We start from the raw sequence: 23,297 nt of genomic DNA, 5'->3' as shown, positions 1-23,297 counted from the left end.
TGGGAGATTGGCGACGGGAAGGCGGCAGTACGACGCGATTGACTGCAAGGCTGGTTGGGTAGGGGCAAGCGGCGTGGCGTGACGCAGGCGGCGATGTACGCTCTGCCCTGCTCTGCCTCTTGCGACAGGAACAGTGGGATGAGGGGAGGGAGAAGAAAGAGAGGGTGGCAAGTGGGCCCGTGCATTTTTCTAAAAAAAACTTTCCCTTCAAAAGAACAATGTGCAGCTAGTCAAAGAAAATCCCCCTAAAAATACCCATTGGAAAGATAAAATCACAAAGAACACAAAGGAGCTTGAACCAACTGCAAAACTAAAAAGGATTGCCTAGAATTTGAAAAGTAAAACAATTAAAATTGAAATTTCACTGAATTTTTATCACTAGCACACATCACCCAAAAATTAGGAAAAATTCTGTAAATTCGTCATTTTTCATCAAGTATTTGAACAATAAACAATAATAAAACAGGTTTAAGCAATTGCAGTGCCATGATGCTCATGTTTACGAAGATGATTAAGTCTAATTACAATTTAAACACCCGGGGTGTTACAACCCTCCCCCCGTAAAAGAATCTCGTCTCGAGATTCCGAGATCCCCCTTGCAAGACCCTTGAGGTGGTCTCGTATTGGATGATATGTGGCGGGCTACCCATATCGTCATGTATCTTTATTCGTGCTTTGTCGTTAGATTTCCGCTGTATTTTATTTAAGAACTCTGGTTTGTAATCTTTTATGAATTTCGAACTCAGTTTGTAAATTAATTAAGACCTCTATGTTTGTGACCTGAAATACCATGTTGTATCATCTGCGCTCACCTTCGTGTGAGATTTGTTGCATATTATTTCGATCGAGATATTCAGTGGTTGAATCGGGCTTGACCCGATGGACTGTCGGATTACACCGTTTTAAGTGTACGTGACTGGATTAACCATTAAGATGATGGTTAGCACACTTATGCCGGTTTAGTTTGAGCGGTTCTGCCACATCAGCGAATGTGGTGACTTCTATTAACACTATTATATTAAGATAATAGATTGAAGTAGTATTTTCAAAATATTTCTAAAGAGTACTAGTTTGATTAGTTGAACTAAAGAGAATCTGTGGTTACCCATAGCCTCCAGCTGAAGCGCTGACAGTGGGGGTTGTGAACTTGTGACCGGGTGAGAATCACAGCAAGACAAATTCGTACCTAAATGAATGGTAGCAAAAGTGTCATTTGCTGTTGGGCATACGCGAAAGCGCGAATCATTCGATGGACCCTCGGCAATGGCTGGCCGATCACGCTCCTGCCGCCGCCGCCGCTGCTCGTGCTAAACAAGTCCAGTTTCACCGAATCATCGCGGAAACACGAACCCGGGCCGCGTTCCCGTCCAGGTACGCCGCGCCATGTCGCAGCGTGGGCGAGCGCAGACAAGCCTCTTCACCTCCAACTCAACACCCTTCTCCCTCCAATCATACCACCACGCCTGTCGTTGTCCGGCGTCTCCCGCGCGGAATTACCATACTACTCCCACCGCCAGCAGACAAGCTCTCCCGTGGCCTTCCTCGCCATGAGAGGGCACAAGGGTCATTTGGCGGGTACGATACGAGCCGGCGCGTGCTATTTTTAAGTTCTGGGGTCCCGGCCGTCGACGAACGCCACCCACACGCCCCGCGAAAATGACGCCGCCGGCGAGCAAGGGCAAGAGCGCCGGCGGGCTGGACGACGAGCCGCTGCTTCCGGAGTTCTTCCCGGGCGACGGCGGCGGCGGCGGGGCGTCGGTCTCCGGCGCGGTGTTCAACGTGTCGACGAGCATCGTGGGCGCCGGCATCATGTCGATCCCGGCGGCGATGCGGGTGCTCGGGGTGGCCCCCGCGCTGCTCCTCATTGCCGCCGTGGCCGCGCTCGCCGACGTCTCGGTGGAGTTCATGCTGCGGTACACGAGGTGGGCGGCGGCCAAGCAGGCCACCACGTACGCGGGGCTCATGGGCGACGCCTTCGGCCGCGCCGGCGCCGCCGTGCTCAACGTCTGCATCGCCTCCACCACCACCGGCACGCTCGTCGTCTACCTCATCATCATCGGTAAGCTGTTTAGCTGTGCAGCGCCGAGCATTACAAATCCTTCGTCGACGTCGAGGATTCAGGTCGATCGAGCTAATTCTGACAATGCAGGGGATGTGATGTCCGGGAGCGTCGGCGGAGGAGACGAGCACGCCGGGGTGCTGCGGGAGCTGTTCGGCGCGCGGTGGTGGACGGGGAGGGAGTTCGTGCTGCTCGTCACCGCCGTCTTCGTTCTGCTGCCGCTCGTGCTCCGCCGCCGTGTCGGTGAGTTCACATTCCAGTTGCGCCGTACATTCTAGTTGAATATTTAATATCAGAGCAATAATTTTGGTTGAGATTGGTTGCTAAAACCTGTACTAGTTTGACATTACAATTTATTAGATTGGTTGAGATTGGTTGAGCAATAATATTTTAGTTGAGCTGCAGACTGTTGAGCTGCCCCACTTCTGAATCATTCTGATTTGACATTACAAAATTGATTGATCTTGAACTGATGATATGATAAAGAAGTAGTTTAACGCCATGTGGACTTGGGATCTGATCCCAAGTTAAAATAGAGAGCCTGGTAGCTGGATGATCATGGTGATGATGATCCCTAAACCTCTGGTGCTGTGGAGGTCTGACCTACAGGCTGTGTTCCTTTCCTTTTGCATTGCGAGGATGTGGCCACATTAATTGGACTTGAGCTGGAAGCATGTTAACTTGCATCCGTGTCGCACATTGTGGTTACCGACCCCAAAGATTACGCTGGAACGAATGTCTGGCCTAAAGAAAGATTGTGTAAACAGCTCCCTGCTATAAGTAGAAGTACGTGACTGAGTAGAATCCAATATTAGCAAACGGTAGGCAGCGTTATGGGACGGAAAAATTCAGCAAATGTCGCATAAATTCAGCTCAAACAAATGTCGGAAACTTTAGAAAGAAGAAGCTAGCCGGCATGAACATTCTCCGGAAGTCATTTTTGCACGCCAGAAGATCGAGGTGTGCCAGTCTTGACTCTTGACCCAATGATCATTTGCCCTGTCCAACCCCGGCCAATGCAAGCTTGTCTTTGGCTCGGCTTGAAGGTTGCTGAGATTGTTGACTCCGTACCTCGCATTCGAAGTTGAAACAAGAGGGGAGTTCTGCCGGTTCTCTGTTCTTCCACGGCACCAAATTATTGCAACATGTTCCTGGACATCATTCATCGTGTATCAGATCCACTAAAATCTCTTGCAAAACACGGGCCACAAAGACATGACCAGCCAACGACAACCTGGGGCCTACGTACTTGTCCGCGGGCCAAGTCGAATTGTGTTAGTACTCTGTAGTCTGTAGTACTGAGGCACTGAGCTGAGGGAAGCACGACGGCACGGCCAAGTCTTGTTCATTCCCACCTCATGTCATCATGTGTGTCTGACTCAGCTCTTATCTCAACGCAGCTCTCCCGTCGTTTTCTCGCCACGTTTTCACGCTCTCGACACACACACGCGCACCAAACAGTCCCAGAGCTTCACTCCTCTTCCCTGTTCCCTCCCACTAAACCATGGCGGCGTCCAAGAACCCGCCGTTCTCTGCCATGCCGAACGCCGGGGAGAGTGTTACACCTGAGGAGGCCCCGCTTCTGCCGGAGCACGCCGGGCCGCCGGGCGCGCAGGCTGGCGGCTCGCCGGCGTCGGTGCTGGGTGCTGTGTTCAACGTGTCGACGAGCGTGGTGGGCGCCGGGATCATGTCGATCCCGGCGGCCATGCGCGTCCTCGGCGTGGCGCCGGCGGTGGCACTGATCGCGGGCGCCGCGGCCCTGGCCGACGCCGCCGTGGGCTTCATGCTCCGGTACACCCGCGGCGCGCCGTCGTACGCGGCGCTGATGGGCGACGCGTTCGGCCGCGCCGGAGCCGGGCTGCTCAACGTGTTCGTCGCCGCCAACGCACTCGGGACCCTCACCGTGTACCTCATCGTCGTCGGGGACGTGATGTCCGGCGTGGCGGGCGGCGGGGACGCACACGCCGGGGTGCTGCAGGAGTGGTTCGGGCGACACCGGTGGACCGACCGGGAGGTGGTGCTGGTGGCGGTCGCGGCGATCCTCCTGCCCCTCGTGCTCCGCAAGCGTGTCGGTACGTACGTGAGGTTGTGAGCCTATGCACATGCACTGGTATTTTTTTTAAATTAGAGCAGCCGATTATATTAAAAAAAAATAAAGCTCAAATTGGATGAAATAATGAATGAAAAAAAATAACAACACAAACATCGTCAAGTTGGATTGGATCATCAACGCATGCCGCACCACGCCATCGCACTCAACTTAACTCAACAACGCATTAGCCGGTTGTATTAGGACATCAACATGTACTGAGCTCAACTTATCTCCAACACACTCTGCCCGGTCGGATTGGGAGATCGACACAAGCCGCAAACTACCCCCACTTCGTGGCAGCCCTTCAACGCTCGCCGCTATGGTAACGGCCCTACCGCCACCATTGGTCCACCACCACCCCAAACGAGCAGTGCCGACCGCCTGACGAAGTCAAGAACCCGCAAGTCACCACTTGCGCCATCGTAACCGATGATGTTTCGCACCGAGCAAACCGCTGCTATGCAGGGTTGGTCGCCACGAACCGCTGCAAGTCATGTAGCCATCACTCCATCGTAGCCGCTTGCACCGTCTCACGATATTGTTCTGCACCGGGCTAACCTTGCTGAGCAAGATTAGTCGCCACATCCGACTGCAAGCCATGAGGCCAACTCATGAGTAGCCACCATGGACTGCCGCCAGGCCACCCGCACCACTACCAACCAACCAATGGCCACTCTAAAAAAGCAGACACCAGCCGCTGTAGCCGCCGAGGGATCCTTCGAAGCGATGTCTCCAACGAGAGAAACGACGTCCTTAGACGTCGTCATTGTTACTCCAACTGAAGCACGGCTTTCGCCATGAGGACATCCCACCGATGGAAGAGTAGGCATCATGCCGACACCTCCAAGGAGGAGCATAGCGCCCAAAGGCGTCACCATCGCAAGGCTTTCGCTCACTGCTACACTAACCCGACCCGGCAACGAAGCAGCTCGGAACAGAGAGGGGGCCAGTGCAGTCAACCACACCTCCACGGCGTCGCTAACGCGCACCCACGCAGCCGCAAGCAGCTACGCCACCACGGGCGTCGCTGGAAGCAACAATGCAGGCCGTCGGCGCGCCACCACTACGCAACTGAGAACTTCATAGGCACATCCTCTCCATGCCTTCGCTCCACTAAAGCAGAGCAGCCACCCACCACTTGAATCAAGCACAAGGCCACCACCTCCTCACTCCGCATCTGGTCGCCGCCATAAGGAGCCCCTCACCCCACACGGGCCGCCGCCGTGCGCCTGGGCCGCAGCCGCGCGGCCATGCTGCCCCACTGGGCCACCGCCGTGGCCGCCCTCGCCCTGCGCCTGCTGGCGCTGCTGCGCGGCCACCTCGCACCGCGCAGGCCGCCACCTCGTCACCTCGCCTCCCTACCCCGCGCAAGCCGCCGCGGCGTAGGACCTCGCCCCCCGCGTCGGCCACCGCAACGTGCGGCCTCATCTCCCGCGCAGATCCACGCGTCACCCCATGGAAGGCTGAGCCTTGCCACAGAGTAGGTGTGGTGCACCGTCGCTGCCGCCGGACGCTATCGCCACCCAATCGCCCGCGGGCCATCACCTCGCCTTGCGCCGCGCGCGCCACAACAGCCCCTTCGCCCAGCTCTGGCGCCCCGACTGCCAGCTCGCCATGCCCCGCGGCCGCCAGGAAGCCTCCTCGCTTTGCGTCGCCGCGCTGCCACCGCGGCCCCTGGCCAGCCCTGCTGCGACGTCGCAAGCTCGCTGCCTCTCGCGCGCCGTGGCCACCTCCCGGTCTCCCGCCCAGATCCAGGTGGATGCAGCCAAGACATGGCAAAATCGCCCCGCCGCCACCTTCCTAGGGGCCGCGCGGGCTTCCGGCGGCGCCCTCCAGTGGCGGCGAGGTAGGGTGGAGGGGAAGGAGGGAGCGGCAGCGGCTAGAGTTTCGGTCGCCGCCCATGTCGCTCGAGCTGGAGGCGACGTGTGGCGTTACTTGCTCTACATGCACTGGTAGTGCACTACTCTGTTCGTGCTCCGGACAAAAGCTGCAGCGTCTCGACTAGAATCATGCCGTATCTTTGGTGATGGAAAGGTTTGGAGCTAAAAACAGCGGAGAGCCGGTGGGTGCTTGTCTTGTCGTTTTCAGTTAGCCATTGGTCATGCCATCATGTGCTGTGCTATGTAGTAGAACATGGGACAACAGTGCTAGGACATGGTCCTGCTAGGAAAACTGGCTGATTCCAGTGTCGTGACTTACTGTGCTACATTTTAACTGAAGAAATTCGTACGAAGAGTGTGAACTGAATCGTTCGGTAATGTGTGTTTCATCGGACATGGGCGTTTACAAACTTGCTCCAACATGCAGATTCGCTGAGGTTCACGTCGGCCATCTCCATCATGCTAGCGGTGGTGTTCATGCTCATCAGCCTGGGCATCGCGGTGTACGCGCTCCTCAAGGGCACCGCGACCATGCCGAGGATGCTCCCGGACTTCTCCAGGCTCTCCTCCCCGTTCGAGCTCTTCACCGCCGTCCCCGTCATCGTCGTCGCCTTCACCTTCCACTTCAACGGTATCATCAGTCCCTTCTGCAACCATTACATATTCATGACATCCCGTGCAAGGTGCATCGCGCGTGTGTCTGTAATTTGCTTGACACGCATGCGCACTTGCGCCACTTGCAATGCAGTCCACCCGATCCGCGCGGAGCTGAGCAAGACGTCGGACATGAAGGCGGCGGTGCGCATCTCCCTCGTGCTCTGCGCCGCCATCTACGCCGCCGTGGGCTTCTTCGGCTTCCTCCTCTTCGGGGACGCCACCATGGCCGACGTGCTCGCCAATTTCGACCGCAGCTCGGGGGCCGGCGTCCCGCAGGCGCTCAACGACGCGGCGCGCCTCAGCTACGCGCTCCACCTCGTGCTCGTCTTCCCGCTCCTCTTCTTCTCGCTCCGGGTCAACGTCGACGAGCTCCTCTTCCCGGGCCGCCGGCCGCTCGCCACGGACACGCGCCGGTTCGTGTCCCTCACGGCCGTGCTCATGGCGGTGCTCTACGCGCTCGCCATCGCCATCCCCAGCATCTGGACGCTCTTCGAGTACTCCGGATCCACGTTCGCTGTCACCATCTCGTTGATCTTCCCTGGCGCCATTGTTCTCAGGTACGCCACTGCTTCATTATTATTGGTTTCTTGAAGAAAGCTTCAGAAATCCTGCATGACTGCTCGTCGATGGCTGAACGCTCGTTTAGAGAGTGAGAATCTAACACACGATTTTACTGCAGGGATGTTCATGGAATAGCAAAGCGGAAGGACAAGGCTTTGGCGGCGACGATGATCATTCTGGCTGTGGTCACGAGCAGCATTGCCATTGCCTCAAACATCATGAGCTCCATCAGCGACAAAGTCAGAGAAGGTCATGACTCATGAAGCTAGCAGATGATAGTTCAGATAAATCGAGATGCTGTTACTGTTTGCAGGTCAACAGAGCGAAGATCGTCGGGCGTGTAACCTTGCTAGCTTTTGATCTCATAGAGAATGAGGTACTCTGCTACGGTTCGTGAGATGCAAGCTTAGCCCGTGCCCAGTCATGTTGTAGATGTGTGTATGGAAATACCTGCCGGCCATTGTTGTATACTTGTACTGATGAGTGGCGATACATGTACTGTGTATGATAGCAACGAATGGTATAGATTTATAGGATTTAAATTCACTCAAAAGGATTTACCATCACTGATCCTTAGCCTTATACCTTACTCAGTGGTTGGTTAGTGGTATACTCATCAGAATTTGTCCATGATAAGTACTGTACTAGGCTCATTGAGAACGAACAGATGTGCAGATTCAGATTGCTAACCATAAACACAATGCAGACCACTGTGTTGTTACCATTTTTCAAATTCAGTTACAAATAAAGGGATAATGACATATCAATACATACTTCATTTAAACATACAATTGATACGACTTGAACAAGAAGTAAGACGCATGCTTGAAATGAACAGAATCTACACGTTTCAGACGCATGTGCCCAGGAGCAGCATATCTGAATATTCAGAAACACGTTCTTATTACAGCGACAAAGACTGGAGATTCGGAGTTACTTAAGTACACAGCTGTTTGATCCCGTTGTTATTGCCACAGTAGCTATGAAGAAAAATGGAAAAAGATGAAAGACACAATCTGATCTACAGGTTTCCTCAGCCCATTGATGATTCCACGGTTCTGATCTGCAGACTTCCCATCATGCCCTTAGCTCAACATAGGAACCTGAGATCCCTGAGGTGCCAATCAGGGAGATCTGAAAGTACCAACAATTAAGATGTGAGTAAGGAGTCATGAATATATGCAAATTCACTAGTTTCAGTCCTGGCAAAACAAGCAGGCTCGATGTGCATCAAAATGAGAATATAATTCCATACATGATATGAGGTCAAGCAAAACAGAATTCATTGTTGTCAGAAAATAAATCAATGGAAAACCAAACACTAAATGAAAATGTATCTTTTTATAGTTACAATGAAGTAGGACCAGGACATCCTTTTCCTATGAAGGCTACACTATGATCACACGCACAAGATGTTTGAAAAAACATAGCCATGCGATTCTTATAATGCTGCCTGCCGGCTAATAATGTCACGAGTGAAGGAAGGACCAGACAACATTGGCCAGGAATCAGCCAGAATGCATGCTTGTTTTGCTTGTTTATTGTGAAACTTGGAGAAAGGGATTTACCAATTTGAAAATAACAAAATTACCCCAAATCATATGCACATGTCATCAATTCCAAAATGTCTGAGACACTGAGTTTCTCAAAATCCTACCCGCTGAGGATTGACATTAACCAAACAACTGTTTTTTTTTGTCACCGTGTTACAGACAGAAGGGGAGCCATTTTTGGTCCTTAAGATTTCAAATGTGACATACTCAATTAGATGCCATTTTCCAGTACAAAGGATTCTATGGCATGCAGGGCAAACTAATTTAACAAGCCTTGTCACATGTTGGTATGACACTTGGTGCATGAACACTCACAGCCAGCCATGTTTGATTGCTATGTGTTATTTCCTTAATAGTACAGAACCAAATGGTGAAAAAGATTATGAATTGATCACACAGTTGAATCTTGAATGATACGCGAATGTTTGACAAAGCTGAAATATTTATAGCCAGTCCAAGCTACCCCTACCTCTTCCTGTACCAAGTGAAATATAACTGGTACCAGGGTCCAGGGTCCAAACAGTAACTAGCAATTTAATTGCCAGTTTCTGGAAATCATGGGCTTTCACTTGGTATGGAAAATAACAGGCAGTTGCAGAAAACACAGATTCAAGTTCTTCATAGATTTTCTTGAGATAGGCAAAACACAAGCATGAGAAAAAAGAGAAATCCAACGATATAAATCAGTCAAGCAATGAGCAAGCTGAATTTTTGCTAGGAATAAACACTGCATACGGAACAAATCTTTTGCCACAGTGATAGGCAGAGAAACCTTTTGCAAGCACCAAGAATAAAAAAAAGTATCAGACAATCAATTTCTACAGCACAGGACGACACTGAAGTAACCTATACCACAGGGACAAGTAACATTCCAGAGAAACGTACCTTTCCCCACTCAGAACCTATGCCACTGCATCTCATTTTGAGGTGTATCATTTTTGTCCCCAACTCAGTCTCCACCTTCTTTCTTAGATAATTTTCCTCAGGGCCAAAGGACTCCAGATATGTCATGTAGCGATTATATGCAGCTTTAACAGCATCTTCGATGTAACCAGGCAAGGGACCCACATTCTGCAAAAAGCTAGGCTTGATCACACTGATTAAGCACAAAGGAAAACAGACACGAGGACACAGAGAATTAGATAACAAATACTGACCTCACCGGTCAGGCCACATAGATCATCAAGAGCCATTCTTAGGGTAACTAAGGTTCCGCCAAATTCTTCACAAGCCTCAGCAGCACAAAATACATTTTTCAAAGCCTCTTGACTAGCCTTATCATCAGTAGCTTTAGATACTGCTTTCTTTGCTTCTTCTACAAGAGAAACTGGAAGTTCATTCCAACTAGCGGCCAACAAATCCTTAAATGCACATTCTATCTCTGGGTCAGATATTGCAGGCAAATGCTTTTCGTTTGAACTGAAGAAGCGCCTCAGGTTCCATGAGATAGGATTGTTTCCACCTGATATTAATGACATGGACAAGCTAATCAGAATGGGAAGTTTGTAGTATAGCGTGATATTAACATAACACCAAAATGAAAACAAATAAGGAATCATTAACTCTTCTATAACATGTATATATAAAAAAGCAAACCAAAGATAATGAATTCCTAACAACTAAAACTATCAAAAGTATATACATCCAGAAACTTGCACAATCTCACCATAAGCAATTTAATTTTCATCAATTTGAATCACATCTCAATCAGATTTCCCACTCCATAATCTTTGGAATGCTGTGATTAATGCAACCTCACCATTTCAGTTACAAAATCCAGCTCATATTTGAGTGAAAGATGAGTATTAAGAAAAACATTTTCCAAAAAAAATTACATGGGACAAAAACATGTAATATCCTTATTTAGTTAATACTATTCTCATGAGAAAAAGCCCTTACTCCAATCAGTTCCTTGTTAAACCACAATACATAAGAAAATATAATGAAAAACACAGCAAGTTGTACTAGTACATAAAGATTAAGAAAAGGTGCCCCCTTCAACCTTTCTATTAACAAAGCTAAGCTAGGGCTGATCCTAAGTGTGGGGGTGCAGCAACACAAGTAATGTCCCTTCCACCTTCTCTCAAACCCCTCTGTAATTGCCAATTGCCATCAGCTTTGCACGGACCAACCGTAAACAGTCACAATCTCATGCCGCCCGCAACCCCACATGTGAAAAAAATAAAAAAACAATGCATTGTTCCTAGTTTCCCAAAGTCCGTATACTCAACATAAGCTAGAAAACCTTTTGCCTAGTTACTTCAGAAGCAAAAGCCTCGTTGTCAAGTAACCAACATTCCGGACTTCTGGCTTTCAAACAACATCACTCAAAATGCACGTGTTCAATAAATAGGAAAGTGTGTCCATTCAATAGTTTGATTAGACATCAGCCTGGAAAGAAACACTCCAGGACCACAGATTTCACATCTGAGCTGGTGTTCAGGCAAGTCCGAATTTACGTGTTAATACTCCGAGCTAGAGTATGTCAACTCCTATCAACCATAAACATCCTCACAATAAAACCCTTGACTACGGAGTAATAGTTTCTGGCCTTGCAGGAAAATCCAGAGTTTTAATCTGTCTCGTAACAAGGGCAACCGTATCTAGGAATATGAAAACCTTTTTTAGACAAGGAATAGGAACATCGTAACAAGGAAGCAACTAGGAAGCACCCAGAAAGAAGATCAGCCTGATCCAGGCACCAACATGCGGCACTAGTCAAAGAGATGTGGGGGCGAGGAGAACCTGAGAGCGCGCAGATCGGGCGCGAGAGCGGCGCCAACCTGGCGGCGGGGCGGGAGGCAGCGGAGAGCGCCGACGAGGCGGCCGGGGCGAGGCGCAGGAGCCGGCGTGCGGCGGAGGAGCGGAGGGCGGCGGCGGCCATCGCCGTGGTCGGGGAGATCGCAGGGAGACGGAGGTTGAGGCCCTCTTTTGCGAAGTTTCGTGGGGTCGATGGCGCTGGGACGGAGGACGGTGTTTTACTGCTGTCATTCTCGGGCCGTGCGGGCTGGGCCCGTAACTTCGCAAGCAAAGTTCTGTTGGGCTGGTTCAGCCAGCAGTTGTTGGCTGGTTAGCTGGGCTGGGTCGGCTGCCATCCATAATTGTTTAACTGGACTTTATCGTCCCTCAAAAGTTCTCTAAAAAAGAATTCCTGTAAAGGATTTTCTTATACAAAAGAAAAAAAATTAAGACTGTATTTATCCATTAATTTGATTTATAAATGTCTTCGATAAATCATGATATTTTGCTGCGCAAATTTTCACATCACTACTTATCCACAAACTGTCCGTTGCGTGTCACAAATTCACAATCCGCAGATCAAAAGTTGATTTCCTTTTTTGTCAACGTTTTTTTTGTGTCTTTAGAAGCATCAGATGGTCAAATAAACTCATTCGTTCCATCCCTGTAATGCGACCCAATTTTGCGTCGCAAATTTTTGATAATGGAACAAGGGAATGATTCCAAAATTATTACATTTAGTAGCTCATGCTACGAGGCAAATGGTTTAACTAAACACAAACAATATATCAAACACTGATCCGCAAACAAAACAGCCATCCACGAGAGGTAAAGAAGCTAAGGGCTAATGTCTTCAGGGTTCGGCATGCCTTCAGCATCATCTCCTTCGTATCCTCACTGTGCTGCAACTGCCCCCACCGTCATAGTCAATACATTCCCTGAAAAGAATCTGCATAAAAGTTTTTGATTGGCCAACATCATTCCTTGGTAGCCAAATTGCCCAACATAAAGCCACTACCCCTGTTAATAATTGTAGGTTTGATTTTTGCCCCCTTTGTTTTAACCATTGATTGAACAAATCGTCAAAGTTCAAAGGTAGTGCGATTCCAAAGACGATATGCACTGCCCGCCACAGGAATCTAGCATAAGCACACTCGAAAGAAAGATGCTGGATAGTTTTTTTTCCGGAGCAACAAAAGTTACAAATCCTGCTACCGTTTCAATTTCTCTTAGCCATACTATTTTTTGTAAGCACTGCTCCTTTTTAAAATACCACATAAAGATTTTACTCTTCAAAGGTTGGAATGCTAAATTTTTTCAGTGACTCTTACCCCACTATTAATAAGGTGCTTATACATGGAATGCGCTGAGAAGGACCTGTTGGCATGAAGCGACCAAACAAAGGTGAGCCTGTTCGCTTCAGCTTATTCAGCCGGCTTATCAGCCACCAAACAGTATTTTCCTCTCACAACAAATCAGCCGTTTCGGCTTTTCAGCCGGCTTATAAGCTGAAGCGAACAGGCCTCTCTACCCTCTTGCAAATTTACATTCAAAAGTCTTCGTTGTTTATCACCCACTAACGATCTCCGAACTGAACACTTCCGCAACGGTAGCATATCTTCAACGAACGGTATTATACCCACGTACAATTTTGCGTCGCATTTAGTCGTGGTACCAATCATCCAATCACAATGTCGCAGGAATAAATTTAGTTTATTAGCAGCAGGAAGCTTTCATCGCTACCGGTTCCAAGGAGTGGTTAGCTGTTCCATCCTTGCATCAGAGGGATACGATACGAACACGCGACAACCTTGCATTAGAGGGATACGATACGAACACGCGACAACAATGATTTAGTTCGCTGATCCCGTCATCTCCATGTACCTCATCACCCAAATGGATAACAATACATAATAGCACCAGAATCAGAATGGCTCCAAAATGAACCGTCCATTTGAGTCACTACAAACAAGAGCTTCGCATAAACTCCGGCTTAAGGTTCTTGGATGCCAAGCTGGAAGCTGTAAAAATAGAATCACCCTAGAAAATTAATACTGCATCACGGTGTTTCTGAAGTTTGGGCAATTAAGTCAAATTCCTTACGCAGTTCACTGTAGAACTACTTCCTTCGTTACAAATTGCAGGTCGTTTTAGCTTTTTAAGTCCATAATAATATATTATGGACTAAAAAGACATGCATAATAATATTTATGAATTAAAAAAACTAAAACGACCTATAATTTAGAACGGATGAAGTAATTTTTAATAACTAAAAAATATTTTTTAAAACGAAAACAACATAGCGCCGTGCTTTATATTAAAAAGAAGGAGCTCGGTTGTCCAACAAATGATAAATAAAGAAACGTTGAATACTCTACGCTGATGAAGCCTCTATGGTTTCGCCATTTGGAACATAATAATAGACGGTAGTTACCACGAAATCCATCTTAAAGTTCACATAAATTATCTGGAAGTTCGTTTGACCAACTAACAAAGCGCTGCTGGTTCCAGGGCTGAGGGCCCACCCGTCATGAGTTCAGCCAGATCACGAGAGCTCGACAGATAAGCATCCGTTCTCTGTGCCTCTCCTCAGTTCTTAACCGGAAGAGGCTGCTTCCGCGGCGCTCTGCCAAACCGCCCCTGATTTTTCCGCAAACCCTCTTCGCTAATAACGGCGCCGGTGGGCGGAGCAGGTAATTACCGCCCGCCTTTCTCCTCGGGGTTGCCGGAACCCTAGCCCTCCCCGCCCGGGGGTCGCCGGCGGCGTGGGGATGTACCCGTCGGGGGCCGTCGTGGGGGCGGCGCCCGCGGCGGCGCCGAGCGCGGCGTCAAGGGTGGAGAAGGCCACGAGCCACCTGCTCATGGGGCCCGACTGGGCCGTCAACCTCGAAATCTGCGACATCCTCAACGCCGACGTCTGGTGAGCACGCGTCTGCGAAATCCCACTCCTCGTCGTCGTGCCTGCGTGGGGAATTTTGGTGCGGTGTGGGAAAGTCGTGGCCTAAGATAATTAGGCTTTACTGGGTGTGGCAGGTGTGGTCGCCGTTGTGTTTTGGCCAAAATTTGCTGCTAATACTTGACGGATATCTCAATTACAAAAAATATGATCCATAGGGCTATAGGCCCTCTAAAATCGGATGTTTTTAAGGGTGAATATGGTGCTTTTAACCCCTAACATCGTCTTCCTGATAGGCGATGGCCCTTCCGATAGTGAACTTTACCTTCACAATACATGGGAGAATGGGATGATTGGTGGCTGTTGTGGGGAGAAGGCAACCAAAGTGAGAAAATTCATAAAGGGCCATCGTGCCTAGCATAATAACATGTAGATATTTTCTGGATTACTTCCAGTAAGTGTTGCCTTTGTTGGAGATTAGAGTGAAAAATTCTGTTTATTGTATGGGAATTCCATGGGGGTTGACAAATCATGCTGACACTGTCTAACTTTGTATCATAATGATTATTCACGATTAGGACAAACTGTGGCCCCATGCTGTTGACATGCAAACACAACCAGCTTGGTATTGCAGGTTTGTTTTGTTTGTAATTGTATGGTGGTCATAGGTTTTGGTCTTGTACTTTAGCATTCCGTTCAACCTTTCCTGCTTGGAAGAGTGTCGATTATATTTTTTTCAAAATTTTTTTTGTTTGTGTTACTTCACTGATATGTGGATGGTGTTGCTCCGCTTACATTACACTCTATCTTGATTGGAGAAATTAAGATTTGTTGGGCCAAGGTAACTATCAGCTTATCATACTTAATTTCAACATCTGAATCAGGCAAACGAAGGATGTGGTGAAGGCAGTGAAAAAGAGATTGCAGAACAAGGACCCAAAGGTTCAGTTCTTTGCTTTGACGGTATGTACTTTCACTATGGCATGACTAAATATGTGAGATGTTTTTTTTTTACTTCACTGCACAATAAGCATCGAAGCTTTATTTTACTTTGTTTTATTCATATCAGTTACAAACTGGTGCAGCTTTTGGAGACAATGATGAAGAATTGTGGTGAATATGTCCGGTTTGAAGTCGCTGAACAGCATGTTCTGCAAGAAATGGTCAAAATTATTCAGAAGAAGGTATCATGCAATACTCTTCTTTACTTTGGTCTTTCACGTAGAGTACAAATTTAAGTCAGATTCTTTGTAGCCTTGAATATTTTCAGTGGCGATGTATGCATTGAAGTAGTTCAGTGCATAGTTGGAGAGCACACTAATCCCCATGAATACTTTGATCTGAAAACTTTAGAATCTCATGGTGACACCATTGATAAACTGGGTTTAGAATGTGAACAGATGGTTGTTTGTGTCACTTTTAAACTGTCGTGTCAGATTCTCTTCTCTCCAACTTTGTCCACTCGGTGGTGGTGGTGTTGTATGTGTGCGTGTTGCCTATTAAATACTACACCGATAAGGCGATGAGTCATTTTTAGTATCAGAGTATCAAAGTGATGTGAAGCTTTTCATGTTCGGATGTTCACAACCCATATTCTGCAGTTACCGTAACACACCTTTTTGGCCTTTTCTTTTGTTTTCAAAGCCCTTGGCAATGATAAGCCATAAATCTGTGCCCCAGCTTCATTTTTAAAATTATTTTTTAGTTGAGTTGAACCATAACTGTTAGAGCAGCTTCTCTCTAACTATCACGACATCAATGGCTTACCTAAGTTCCTTTGGGATCATTTGACATGCCATACTTTTTTGTTCTGGAAAGATCCATTTTAATTTATTTGTGATCCATTCCTATGTTGTTTTTCCACTACCTCTAAGAACTTGAAATATCTATGCTAGGAATATAAGCAATCTCTCTTTTGGAATGTGCTTTCAGAATGATATGCAAGTAAGGGATAAAATATTATTACTTTTAGACTCCTGGCAAGAGGCATTTGGTGGACCAGGAAGTAAATATCCGCAATATCATTGGGCATATCTTGAAGTGAAGGTATGAAATTGATGCCTATTTGATCCCCAGGATTCGGAATATCTTTTATGTTGTCACCAATATATCATTTCCACTGTGCATGGACAGGGTGCGTGGTTCCAGAACCATGTCCTGCATTCAACATGCATCAATAATGTGATTTTGATGAAGCATCCTCTTTTTTCCAGCAAAATTGAGTTTAGGCTACTACAAAGCATGGCATTTGAAAAAAAAAATTGTTACTGAAGTTTCTTATTGTTTTGAAATATGCCATTTCCCCACTTTTCTCTCATTCCCTATCCTTCTCTCTCATTTATAGGAGAGAGATGGGAAATGAGAAAAGTGATATTTCAAAGCAACAGAAAACTTGAGTGGCATCTTCCCAAGTACAGAATATTGAGTAACATTTTTTTCCAAATTCTATTTTTTGAAGGCACAGATCCATATCTGCCCCTCTTGGTGTTTCTGTAAATAACACTTTTATTTGCAACAATGTTTGCTGACTGTCAGGTTTTGTTACAGACGACAGGTGTGGTGTTCCCAAAACGTCCTATTGATGCACCACCGATATTTACACCTCCTGCTACGCATAATTCTAGTTCACCCAGATATGCTGCAGGAAGTCTGAGTGACAGAATGTCCTCAGATGTTGAGACTCTAAGGTTATACCCCTTTCCTTGGCGTATTGGACTCATTTGGTATTTTCTCACCTAGTTAAGCGTCTCATGATTTTAACAGTGTTTTTTTTGTTACAGTTTAGGGGACTTGAATAGTATTCGAAATGTGACAGACCTACTGAATGATATGGTGCATGCTTTAAACCCATCTGATCGTACGGTATGAAAAAACCCATCTTCTCTAATAGTTGTCTCTTTGGACTATGTGGTATTATGGGCAGCATGTTTTGCTCTAATTGATATTGGTAACAGAACTCTTAAATTTGTTTTGGACCCAGGCTGTTAACGATGAAATTATCACAGATCTTGTGACCCAGTGTCGCTCAAATCAACAAAAGCTTTTGCAACTTGTCAGTTCAACAGGGTAAATATTCAATATTCTTTCATGGTTCCCTTTGTTCTTTCATATCCACTGTAGCTTATTGCAGTCATGCATTGCTGTGTCTGTATAGCACGCATGTGACGTTTGAGATCTTTATGTTGTCTAGGAATGAGCAGTTGCTAAAGCAAGGACTGGAGATAAATGATCTCTTACAAAGTGTACTTTCAAAGTATGATGCCGTGGTCTCTGGTGCTCCTTTGGCGGTTGAAGCACCTGTGAGAGAGACAATTGAGGCTCCTAGGGAGGCTCCTGCAGTAAAACCATCTGCACCTCCTGAACATAATGACACTGCTGATGAAGAGGAAGATGAGTTTGCCCAGCTAGCTCAAAGGTACTTCTGAATAGCCTGTAGAATACCAACTTTACTTTCCTGCACAGTATGCTAACGCTTCATGCTTTACGCATATGCAGGAAAAACAAATCTGTAGTAAGTAGCGATGATGCATTATCAAGCACTGGGGACCTCGCCCTTGTACCGATTGATCCAGTGGGTTCAGAATCGCCATCTTCTATTGCAAGCAATGCATTGGTTCCTCTTGACCCAGTTCCCAGCAGTAGCTCTGAATCAAAAGAGCTTGATATGATCAACCTCCTGAGCCTCACCTTGTGCAGCCCTAGTCCTGAAACTTCAACAGATTCTCCAACACAAAGTCAAAACGCACCTCAGCAACCTACCATTACACATAATCAAAATGGGCCTCAACAACCAACTGTTACAGATGGGCAGCAATATCCTTCTGGTGTGCCACAATACCCTTTGAACTACCAGCCTCACACAATAAACCAGGGATATGCTCGACAGAACAGCAATTACGTTGCACCTTGGGCCCAAACCGGAGCATATCCACCTCAGCCTCCAGCATATGCATCTGGGTATGGCTACCCCGCACCACCATGGGCTGCGCCTGCACCTCCAGCAGTCGATTCTAATCCTTTCCTTTTGGCTAATTACCAAGATCCGCGCCCTGCTACTGCTCCAGTTGCTCAGGCAGCCACCTATGCACCTCCCCCAGCTTCATATCCCCCTTCTTCAATGCCTTACGCGCCATTTGCAACCCCCCAGTCAATTCAGCATAACAGTTCTGTGGGTTCACCACCAAGCAACGGACTGACCACGACTCAAGCTCATATGAACGTGAATTATCAACAACCAAAAGATTCTTCAGCAGCATCTAGCAGACCATATTACATACCTGATAATCTATTCAGCGATTTGATCGACGTGAAGAATTTGAGTGGTGGAAATAAGATTGGCGGGCCCACTGCCATGGGTAGCTCAAATGGTGGTCAACCTATGATTGGTGGAAAGAAATAGCCAAATTGGGTGGTTCGTTTGTCTATACGTCCGGTGGTGATTGGTAGCTGCTGCTCACTATTTATTGTTACCTGGTTCGATGTACATTTGCTGTGTATCGCCGTTACCTCGTTTGACACGTTTGGTTGCATTGGTTGATTCGTGGGTGCTGCTGTCAAGTTAAACACAGAGATGTAGACCACTGCTGATGTACATAAATGATTAATAGCATTTCTCCATTGCGGTGGACGGTAGTTACGAAATCTGTTTGTATCTGTATCCTTCCCGTTTCCTGTGGTTATGTTGCATTTGCAAGCAGATCAATCCTGTTTATGATCTTTCTTTTTCTCGATATCTGGCTGACTGGTGTGATTTTTTTTCTCGAATCTGGCTGACTGGTGACTGGTGATACTGATGAAGTGAACGCAAAGGATTGCAACCCACGTTCTTCAGTTTGGCTGGATGCTGGCTGTGGGCTGTGGCTTCTCAATGGGCTAAAAAGGCCGTTCTTCGGGAATCTTCGCTAGGCCTAGACCATGAGCGAAGAGGAAACTGAATCAGCCTTTGCCAAATATAATCGTACTGTTAATTACTTCGACAGGAAAAGTTAATTTTTTTCAATTGGGTGCAGTATGCAGAATCATCTGGCAATTACACATTGCTTAATGCAACTTCAACACCGTCCATGAGCCACGGGAAATCATAGTTGCCCATATATACATTCTCTTTATGATCCTTCGTTATTTGCTTTTTTACCTACATAGACGTGCTGCTGCGCACGCGAAGAGCGCAACCAACAGCTGGCAGCCTGGCACGGTCGTGTTCTTCCGTTTCTTTCAACCCTCACGTTTGCATGCTGTTTTAAATTTTGCAGTGTCGGTACGTGCACGTTGCAAATGCTGATGGATGTGCAAATATCTCCAAGCATCAATGCCAAAGACCAGGGCGAAGATACGCTCAAGTTAATCGTCCGGTTTTTCGTTTTGAAAACTAAGTTTCATTCGAATTTTAAAAAGAGACTGACACTTGCACCTCTCTCAATTGTCCCAGCAGTGTAGCAATGCCACTCTAGATACTCTGATATTGACGAATTAATGAATTGAAATCCGTTCGAGTTTTCACTACTCGTACTCGATCAGAATCGCTACGAAGTTGCAGAGGAGAAACGACGAACATTTTCTTCCAAGCACTTCAGGGTTCTTGTTTTCAAGGCACGACGGTGCTACCGTTAATTCTCTTGGCCAAATTGCCACTTCTGATCGAACGCCAATCCTGCCACGGGATTAACTCCTGCCAACCTTAGCCGTCTGGCATCTCTGGACAGTTCAATCCTCGGAGATTCAAATCACAATGTAAACACAAACGCACGCGACAGGAATAAATCGAGTCGAAATCGAAATCATCGATCGATTTCATTTTTCCGGCTCCCGTATCCAACAAGCCTGCAAAAAAGAATCCTCTGAGGTCTGAATGCCGTGATGGCCGCCGTAGCCATCAGCAACCGCGCCTGCGCGTTGCTTCTGCTGCTCCTCCCCGCCATGGCCGTGCTCCTCCACGGACAAGCCGCCCGCTCGTCGGCGGCAGACTTCCCTCTCGGCGGCCAAGCCACCGTGCGGCTGCCTCCGGCGCCGTACCAGCCGCGCTTCGCCGCGACGGCGGTGGTGCTCGATGATGCCCGGGGCAACCGGCGGCCGCCTGGCTTCGTCGCCGCCGTGAGCGCGGAGGCCGACGGCGCGGGCGCGTACACGTGCTCGCTGGTCCTCTTCCTGGGCGGCGTCAAGGTCTGGGCCTCCGACCACCTCGAGAAGTTCGCGGCGCGCGCCCTGTGCCGGCTCGAGCTCACGGAGGACGGCCAGCTGCAGCTGACGGACGGCGCCGGGATGGTCGGGTGGCTGTCCGGCACGGCGGGACAGGGCGTGAAGGTGATGCACTGTCTTCTCTGCTTCTCCGTTGATTGTTTGCTTCGTTCGTTCATGATCTCGCCGTGGTTCTGCGTTGGTTAATAGAAATGTCAGGATTTGTTCGTGGATTTTGATTGGGGTAGGCGCTGGAGTGCTTCGATTGGGCATGAGCGCAAGGGCAGACGAAGGATCATCAGCCATTGGGGTTTATTTAGGCGTCTACATCCACGGTTTTTTATTGAGATTTGCCATGTAGGCATTGCCAAAGCAACACGAACAACAAACCTAACGGATGAGAAGGAATAAAAAAAAACTATGCAGTATGTTGTTCTAGGGTATGAGAATAAAAGAAAAACTATGCAGTATATTGTTCTAGGGTATGAAATGCATAGACACAGGTTAAATGGTTTATGCAAGTGTTTCATAAAAACGCGGGAACGACGTTACGTCGTCTTTTAAAAATTATTGGAATAGTGGAATTAAAGTTTGCTTTAACGGTCGACACTATACGACAAAGGAAAGTAGATTTTATGGCGCGAAATTGGTATATATATAAACTTAAAAAGTGTACGTCATGTGTTTACGAAAAACGTGAGAAGGATGCGAATCAAGTTTGTTTAGAAATAACCGTTGAACTAGAACTAATTTTTCTGAGTTGTCCACTTAGGATACAAAATGCTCATCCCAATCTGTAGTAAAAGAATGGGCAATTAAATAATTTCAATTTAGAGTATTAATTATTGGATGTCCATTTCCCTATGTTCTATAATGAAATTAATTAGACAATTTCTGAAACGATACTAAAAGAATAATTTGATATGAGGTCAAATCCACCAACCACTAACCCTTTCTGAAGCTAATATATAATGGTTGGATTATTTTGATTGTTTCTTTTGAGAAAAGGGGGATGGGATCATATTGATATCACAAAATGACAAAACAGTAGAACCTCATTTTACAAAATAGACCCTACAAGGTAAAAGAATTGCAAAAAAGTTACTAACGCTGTTCATAATCTTCCTTCCCGTGCCCTTCACTAGTCGCAAAAATTCTGCCGTTGCCACACGCACACACAACCACACAAGGAGGTGTTCAAATGGGATAAACACTTTCTTGTGTGTGTAGAAAAATAGTGTTCATGGAAATGGGATAAAGACTAACAGATGTATTATGAATGAAACTTGCAGGCTCTCCACTTGGATACCAAGACCGGCAACCTCGTCCTCGTCGACGCGCAGAACCGCACCAGGTGGCAAAGCTTGGACGATCCGACGGACAAATTCCTACGCGGCCAGCATCGTAGGCTGCCCGCCTACTTCATCGCGTCCATGACTGACGAGACGTCCTCGCCATTCTACTCCCTCGAGCTTGACGACGACAAGATCGCCGCATACATCCACGTCGGCGATACCAGCTACTCCTACTGGGAGCTCGCCCCTACAGCAAACCGGACGATGGCATCGGCGAGGCTTGACGGGTCGGGGCTCAAGATGCTCGACGTGCGGGGAATGGTGGCGGCACAGGTCTCGCCGCCGGTCAAGAAGCCGCCTCTTAGCTTCTTGGCGCTCGGCGGCGACGGCAACCTGGAGATGTACTACTACGACGCCCAGCATCGGGGCTTCAGGGTCTCGTACAGGGCGCTCGGGTTCTGCGAGCTCCCTCTCTCCTGCGGCGTCCACGAGGTGTGCTCCGCCGCCGGGAAATGCGAGGACTTCTCCGCGTACACCGACGGGCCGGCGCGCGCCGGCAGAAACCTCTGCTACGGGACCGGCGGCGAGGCGTGTATGGTCCACTTGAGGGGTGTCACCACGGTGCTCCGGACGGCAGCGCCGGCGCTGGCCGGCGTGACGCTGCGGCAGTGCGTGGTGCAGTGCGCGAGCAACCTCTCATGCAGCGCCGCGCTTTACGTGAAGGACAACGCCAGCGTCGCCGCCGCGGCCGACCACGGCGTGTGTGAGCATTACACTCTGGCGGCGGGGGCTAGGGAGGTGACCGACGGGAGCCGCCGCCGGTACAGCTACTGGGTGAAGTTCCCTGCAGCCGGAGGAGGCGACGAGGACGTGGACGACGACGGCGACAGTTCTCCCGGCATGCTCAGCAAGATCCTGATGGTCTGCGGGGCGATCGACGTGGCGTGCGCCGTGGTGTTTACGATCCTCGTAGCATTGTATTTTCGTCGGCTTCGTAGGCTCGCGGCCGCGGTGGACAGGATCGTCGAGCTCCAGCAAGGCGAGGACGAGGGCGCCGGGGAGCAAAATAGTTCTGACAGTAACGGGGCTGATGGCTGAACACAACTGATCACAGTTCTGTTCAATTCGGTGAATAATGAGGAATGCATACTTCAATTGTCAATAAAACGGTGCATGCAATTTCGTTATCTATTTGATCTATTATTTGTCAACCTTAACCAAATTTTAAAATTTGTCTTGAAATTTATTTCACACAACACACACACACACACACACACGCACGCACGCACGCACGCACACACACAAACACACACACACACAAATTGTGTACATTACACGGTAGTGCATACATGATACATGTGTATGTGGGTGAAACATGTAATAATAAGGAA

General features: G+C 48.0%; 4 protein-coding genes across 7 annotated transcripts; 3 read left to right on the top strand and 1 right to left on the bottom strand.

Annotated features, from left to right (window-relative positions):
* Positions 1 to 1,625: 1,625 nt before the first annotated feature.
* LOC117856923 (amino acid transporter AVT6C) lies at positions 1,626 to 7,815 on the top strand. 2 transcript variants are annotated; one of them, XM_034739372.2, is made up of 5 exons: positions 1,626 to 2,059; positions 2,150 to 2,302; positions 6,459 to 6,662; positions 6,780 to 7,245; positions 7,368 to 7,815. In XM_034739372.2, the coding sequence occupies exons 1-5, from the start codon at positions 1,657 to 1,659 to the stop codon at positions 7,510 to 7,512; spliced, it is 1,371 nt and encodes a 456-aa protein (XP_034595263.1). In that variant the 5' UTR covers positions 1,626 to 1,656; the 3' UTR covers positions 7,513 to 7,815. The 2 variants fall into 2 exon arrangements, with proteins under 2 accessions (XP_034595263.1, XP_034595262.1); XM_034739371.2 differs by lacking the exons at positions 1,626 to 2,059; positions 2,150 to 2,302 and adding an exon at positions 2,316 to 4,131.
* A 235-nt stretch (positions 7,816 to 8,050) lies between these two features.
* Positions 8,051 to 11,753, bottom strand: LOC117856924 (succinate dehydrogenase subunit 5, mitochondrial). The gene is made up of 4 exons (XM_034739373.2): positions 11,548 to 11,753; positions 9,960 to 10,264; positions 9,688 to 9,873; positions 8,051 to 8,383 (listed from the first exon to the last, which is right to left on the bottom strand). Exons 1-4 carry the CDS (start codon positions 11,684 to 11,686, stop codon positions 8,327 to 8,329), a joined length of 687 nt encoding a protein of 228 aa, XP_034595264.1. The 5' UTR covers positions 11,687 to 11,753; the 3' UTR covers positions 8,051 to 8,326.
* Positions 11,754 to 14,125: 2,372 nt separating this feature from the next.
* On the top strand, positions 14,126 to 19,094 carry LOC117857923 (TOM1-like protein 6). Of its 3 annotated transcripts, none has more exons than XM_034740842.2 (9): positions 14,126 to 14,461; positions 15,322 to 15,400; positions 15,523 to 15,621; positions 16,370 to 16,483; positions 16,973 to 17,124; positions 17,218 to 17,299; positions 17,418 to 17,503; positions 17,628 to 17,852; positions 17,933 to 19,094. In XM_034740842.2, exons 1-9 carry the CDS (start codon positions 14,313 to 14,315, stop codon positions 18,834 to 18,836), a joined length of 1,890 nt encoding a protein of 629 aa, XP_034596733.1. In that variant the 5' UTR covers positions 14,126 to 14,312; the 3' UTR covers positions 18,837 to 19,094. The 3 variants fall into 3 exon arrangements, with proteins under 3 accessions (XP_034596733.1, XP_034596734.1, XP_034596735.1); XM_034740843.2 differs by having other exon boundaries at positions 14,127 to 14,461; positions 16,985 to 17,124; XM_034740844.2 differs by lacking the exon at positions 14,126 to 14,461 and having other exon boundaries at positions 15,323 to 15,400; positions 15,507 to 15,621.
* A 1,199-nt stretch (positions 19,095 to 20,293) lies between these two features.
* LOC117856534 (uncharacterized) lies at positions 20,294 to 23,004 on the top strand. Its single transcript, XM_034738876.1, has 2 exons — positions 20,294 to 20,737; positions 21,904 to 23,004. The coding sequence occupies exons 1-2, from the start codon at positions 20,294 to 20,296 to the stop codon at positions 23,002 to 23,004; spliced, it is 1,545 nt and encodes a 514-aa protein (XP_034594767.1).
* Positions 23,005 to 23,297: the final 293 nt, after the last annotated feature.

Source organism: Setaria viridis, chromosome 5, assembly GCF_005286985.2.
Source record: "Setaria viridis chromosome 5, Setaria_viridis_v4.0, whole genome shotgun sequence".
NCBI classification, from domain to species: Eukaryota; Viridiplantae; Streptophyta; class Magnoliopsida; order Poales; family Poaceae; genus Setaria; species Setaria viridis.
The sequence above is the reverse complement of the archived record's forward strand: the minus strand, read 5'-3'. Positions and strand labels throughout refer to the sequence as shown.

Excerpts from the sequence above, each read along its gene's own strand:
- LOC117857923 (XM_034740842.2), top strand. The coding sequence starts at position 14,313 with ATGTACCCGTCGGGGGCCGTCGTGGGGGCGGCGCCCGCGGCGGCGCCG. Across the intron at positions 15,622-16,369 it reads TCAAAATTATTCAGAAGAAG|AATGATATGCAAGTAAGGGA; the intron begins GTATCATGCAAT and ends ATGTGCTTTCAG. Across the intron at positions 17,125-17,217 it reads TCAGATGTTGAGACTCTAAG|TTTAGGGGACTTGAATAGTA; the intron begins GTTATACCCCTT and ends TTTTTGTTACAG.
- LOC117856534 (XM_034738876.1), top strand. The coding sequence starts at position 20,294 with ATGGCCGCCGTAGCCATCAGCAACCGCGCCTGCGCGTTGCTTCTGCTG. Across the intron at positions 20,738-21,903 it reads CGGCGGGACAGGGCGTGAAG|GCTCTCCACTTGGATACCAA; the intron begins GTGATGCACTGT and ends TGAAACTTGCAG.
- LOC117856924 (XM_034739373.2), bottom strand. The coding sequence starts at position 11,686 with ATGGCCGCCGCCGCCCTCCGCTCCTCCGCCGCACGCCGGCTCCTGCGC. Across the intron at positions 10,265-11,547 it reads CCCGATCTGCGCGCTCTCAG|GTGGAAACAATCCTATCTCA; the intron begins GTTCTCCTCGCC and ends CATTAATATCAG. Across the intron at positions 8,384-9,687 it reads TAGGTTCTGAGTGGGGAAAG|ATCTCCCTGATTGGCACCTC; the intron begins GTACGTTTCTCT and ends TGGTACTTTCAG.
- LOC117856923 (XM_034739371.2), top strand. The coding sequence starts at position 3,564 with ATGGCGGCGTCCAAGAACCCGCCGTTCTCTGCCATGCCGAACGCCGGG. Across the intron at positions 4,132-6,458 it reads CGTGCTCCGCAAGCGTGTCG|ATTCGCTGAGGTTCACGTCG; the intron begins GTACGTACGTGA and ends TCCAACATGCAG. Across the intron at positions 6,663-6,779 it reads CTTCACCTTCCACTTCAACG|TCCACCCGATCCGCGCGGAG; the intron begins GTATCATCAGTC and ends CTTGCAATGCAG.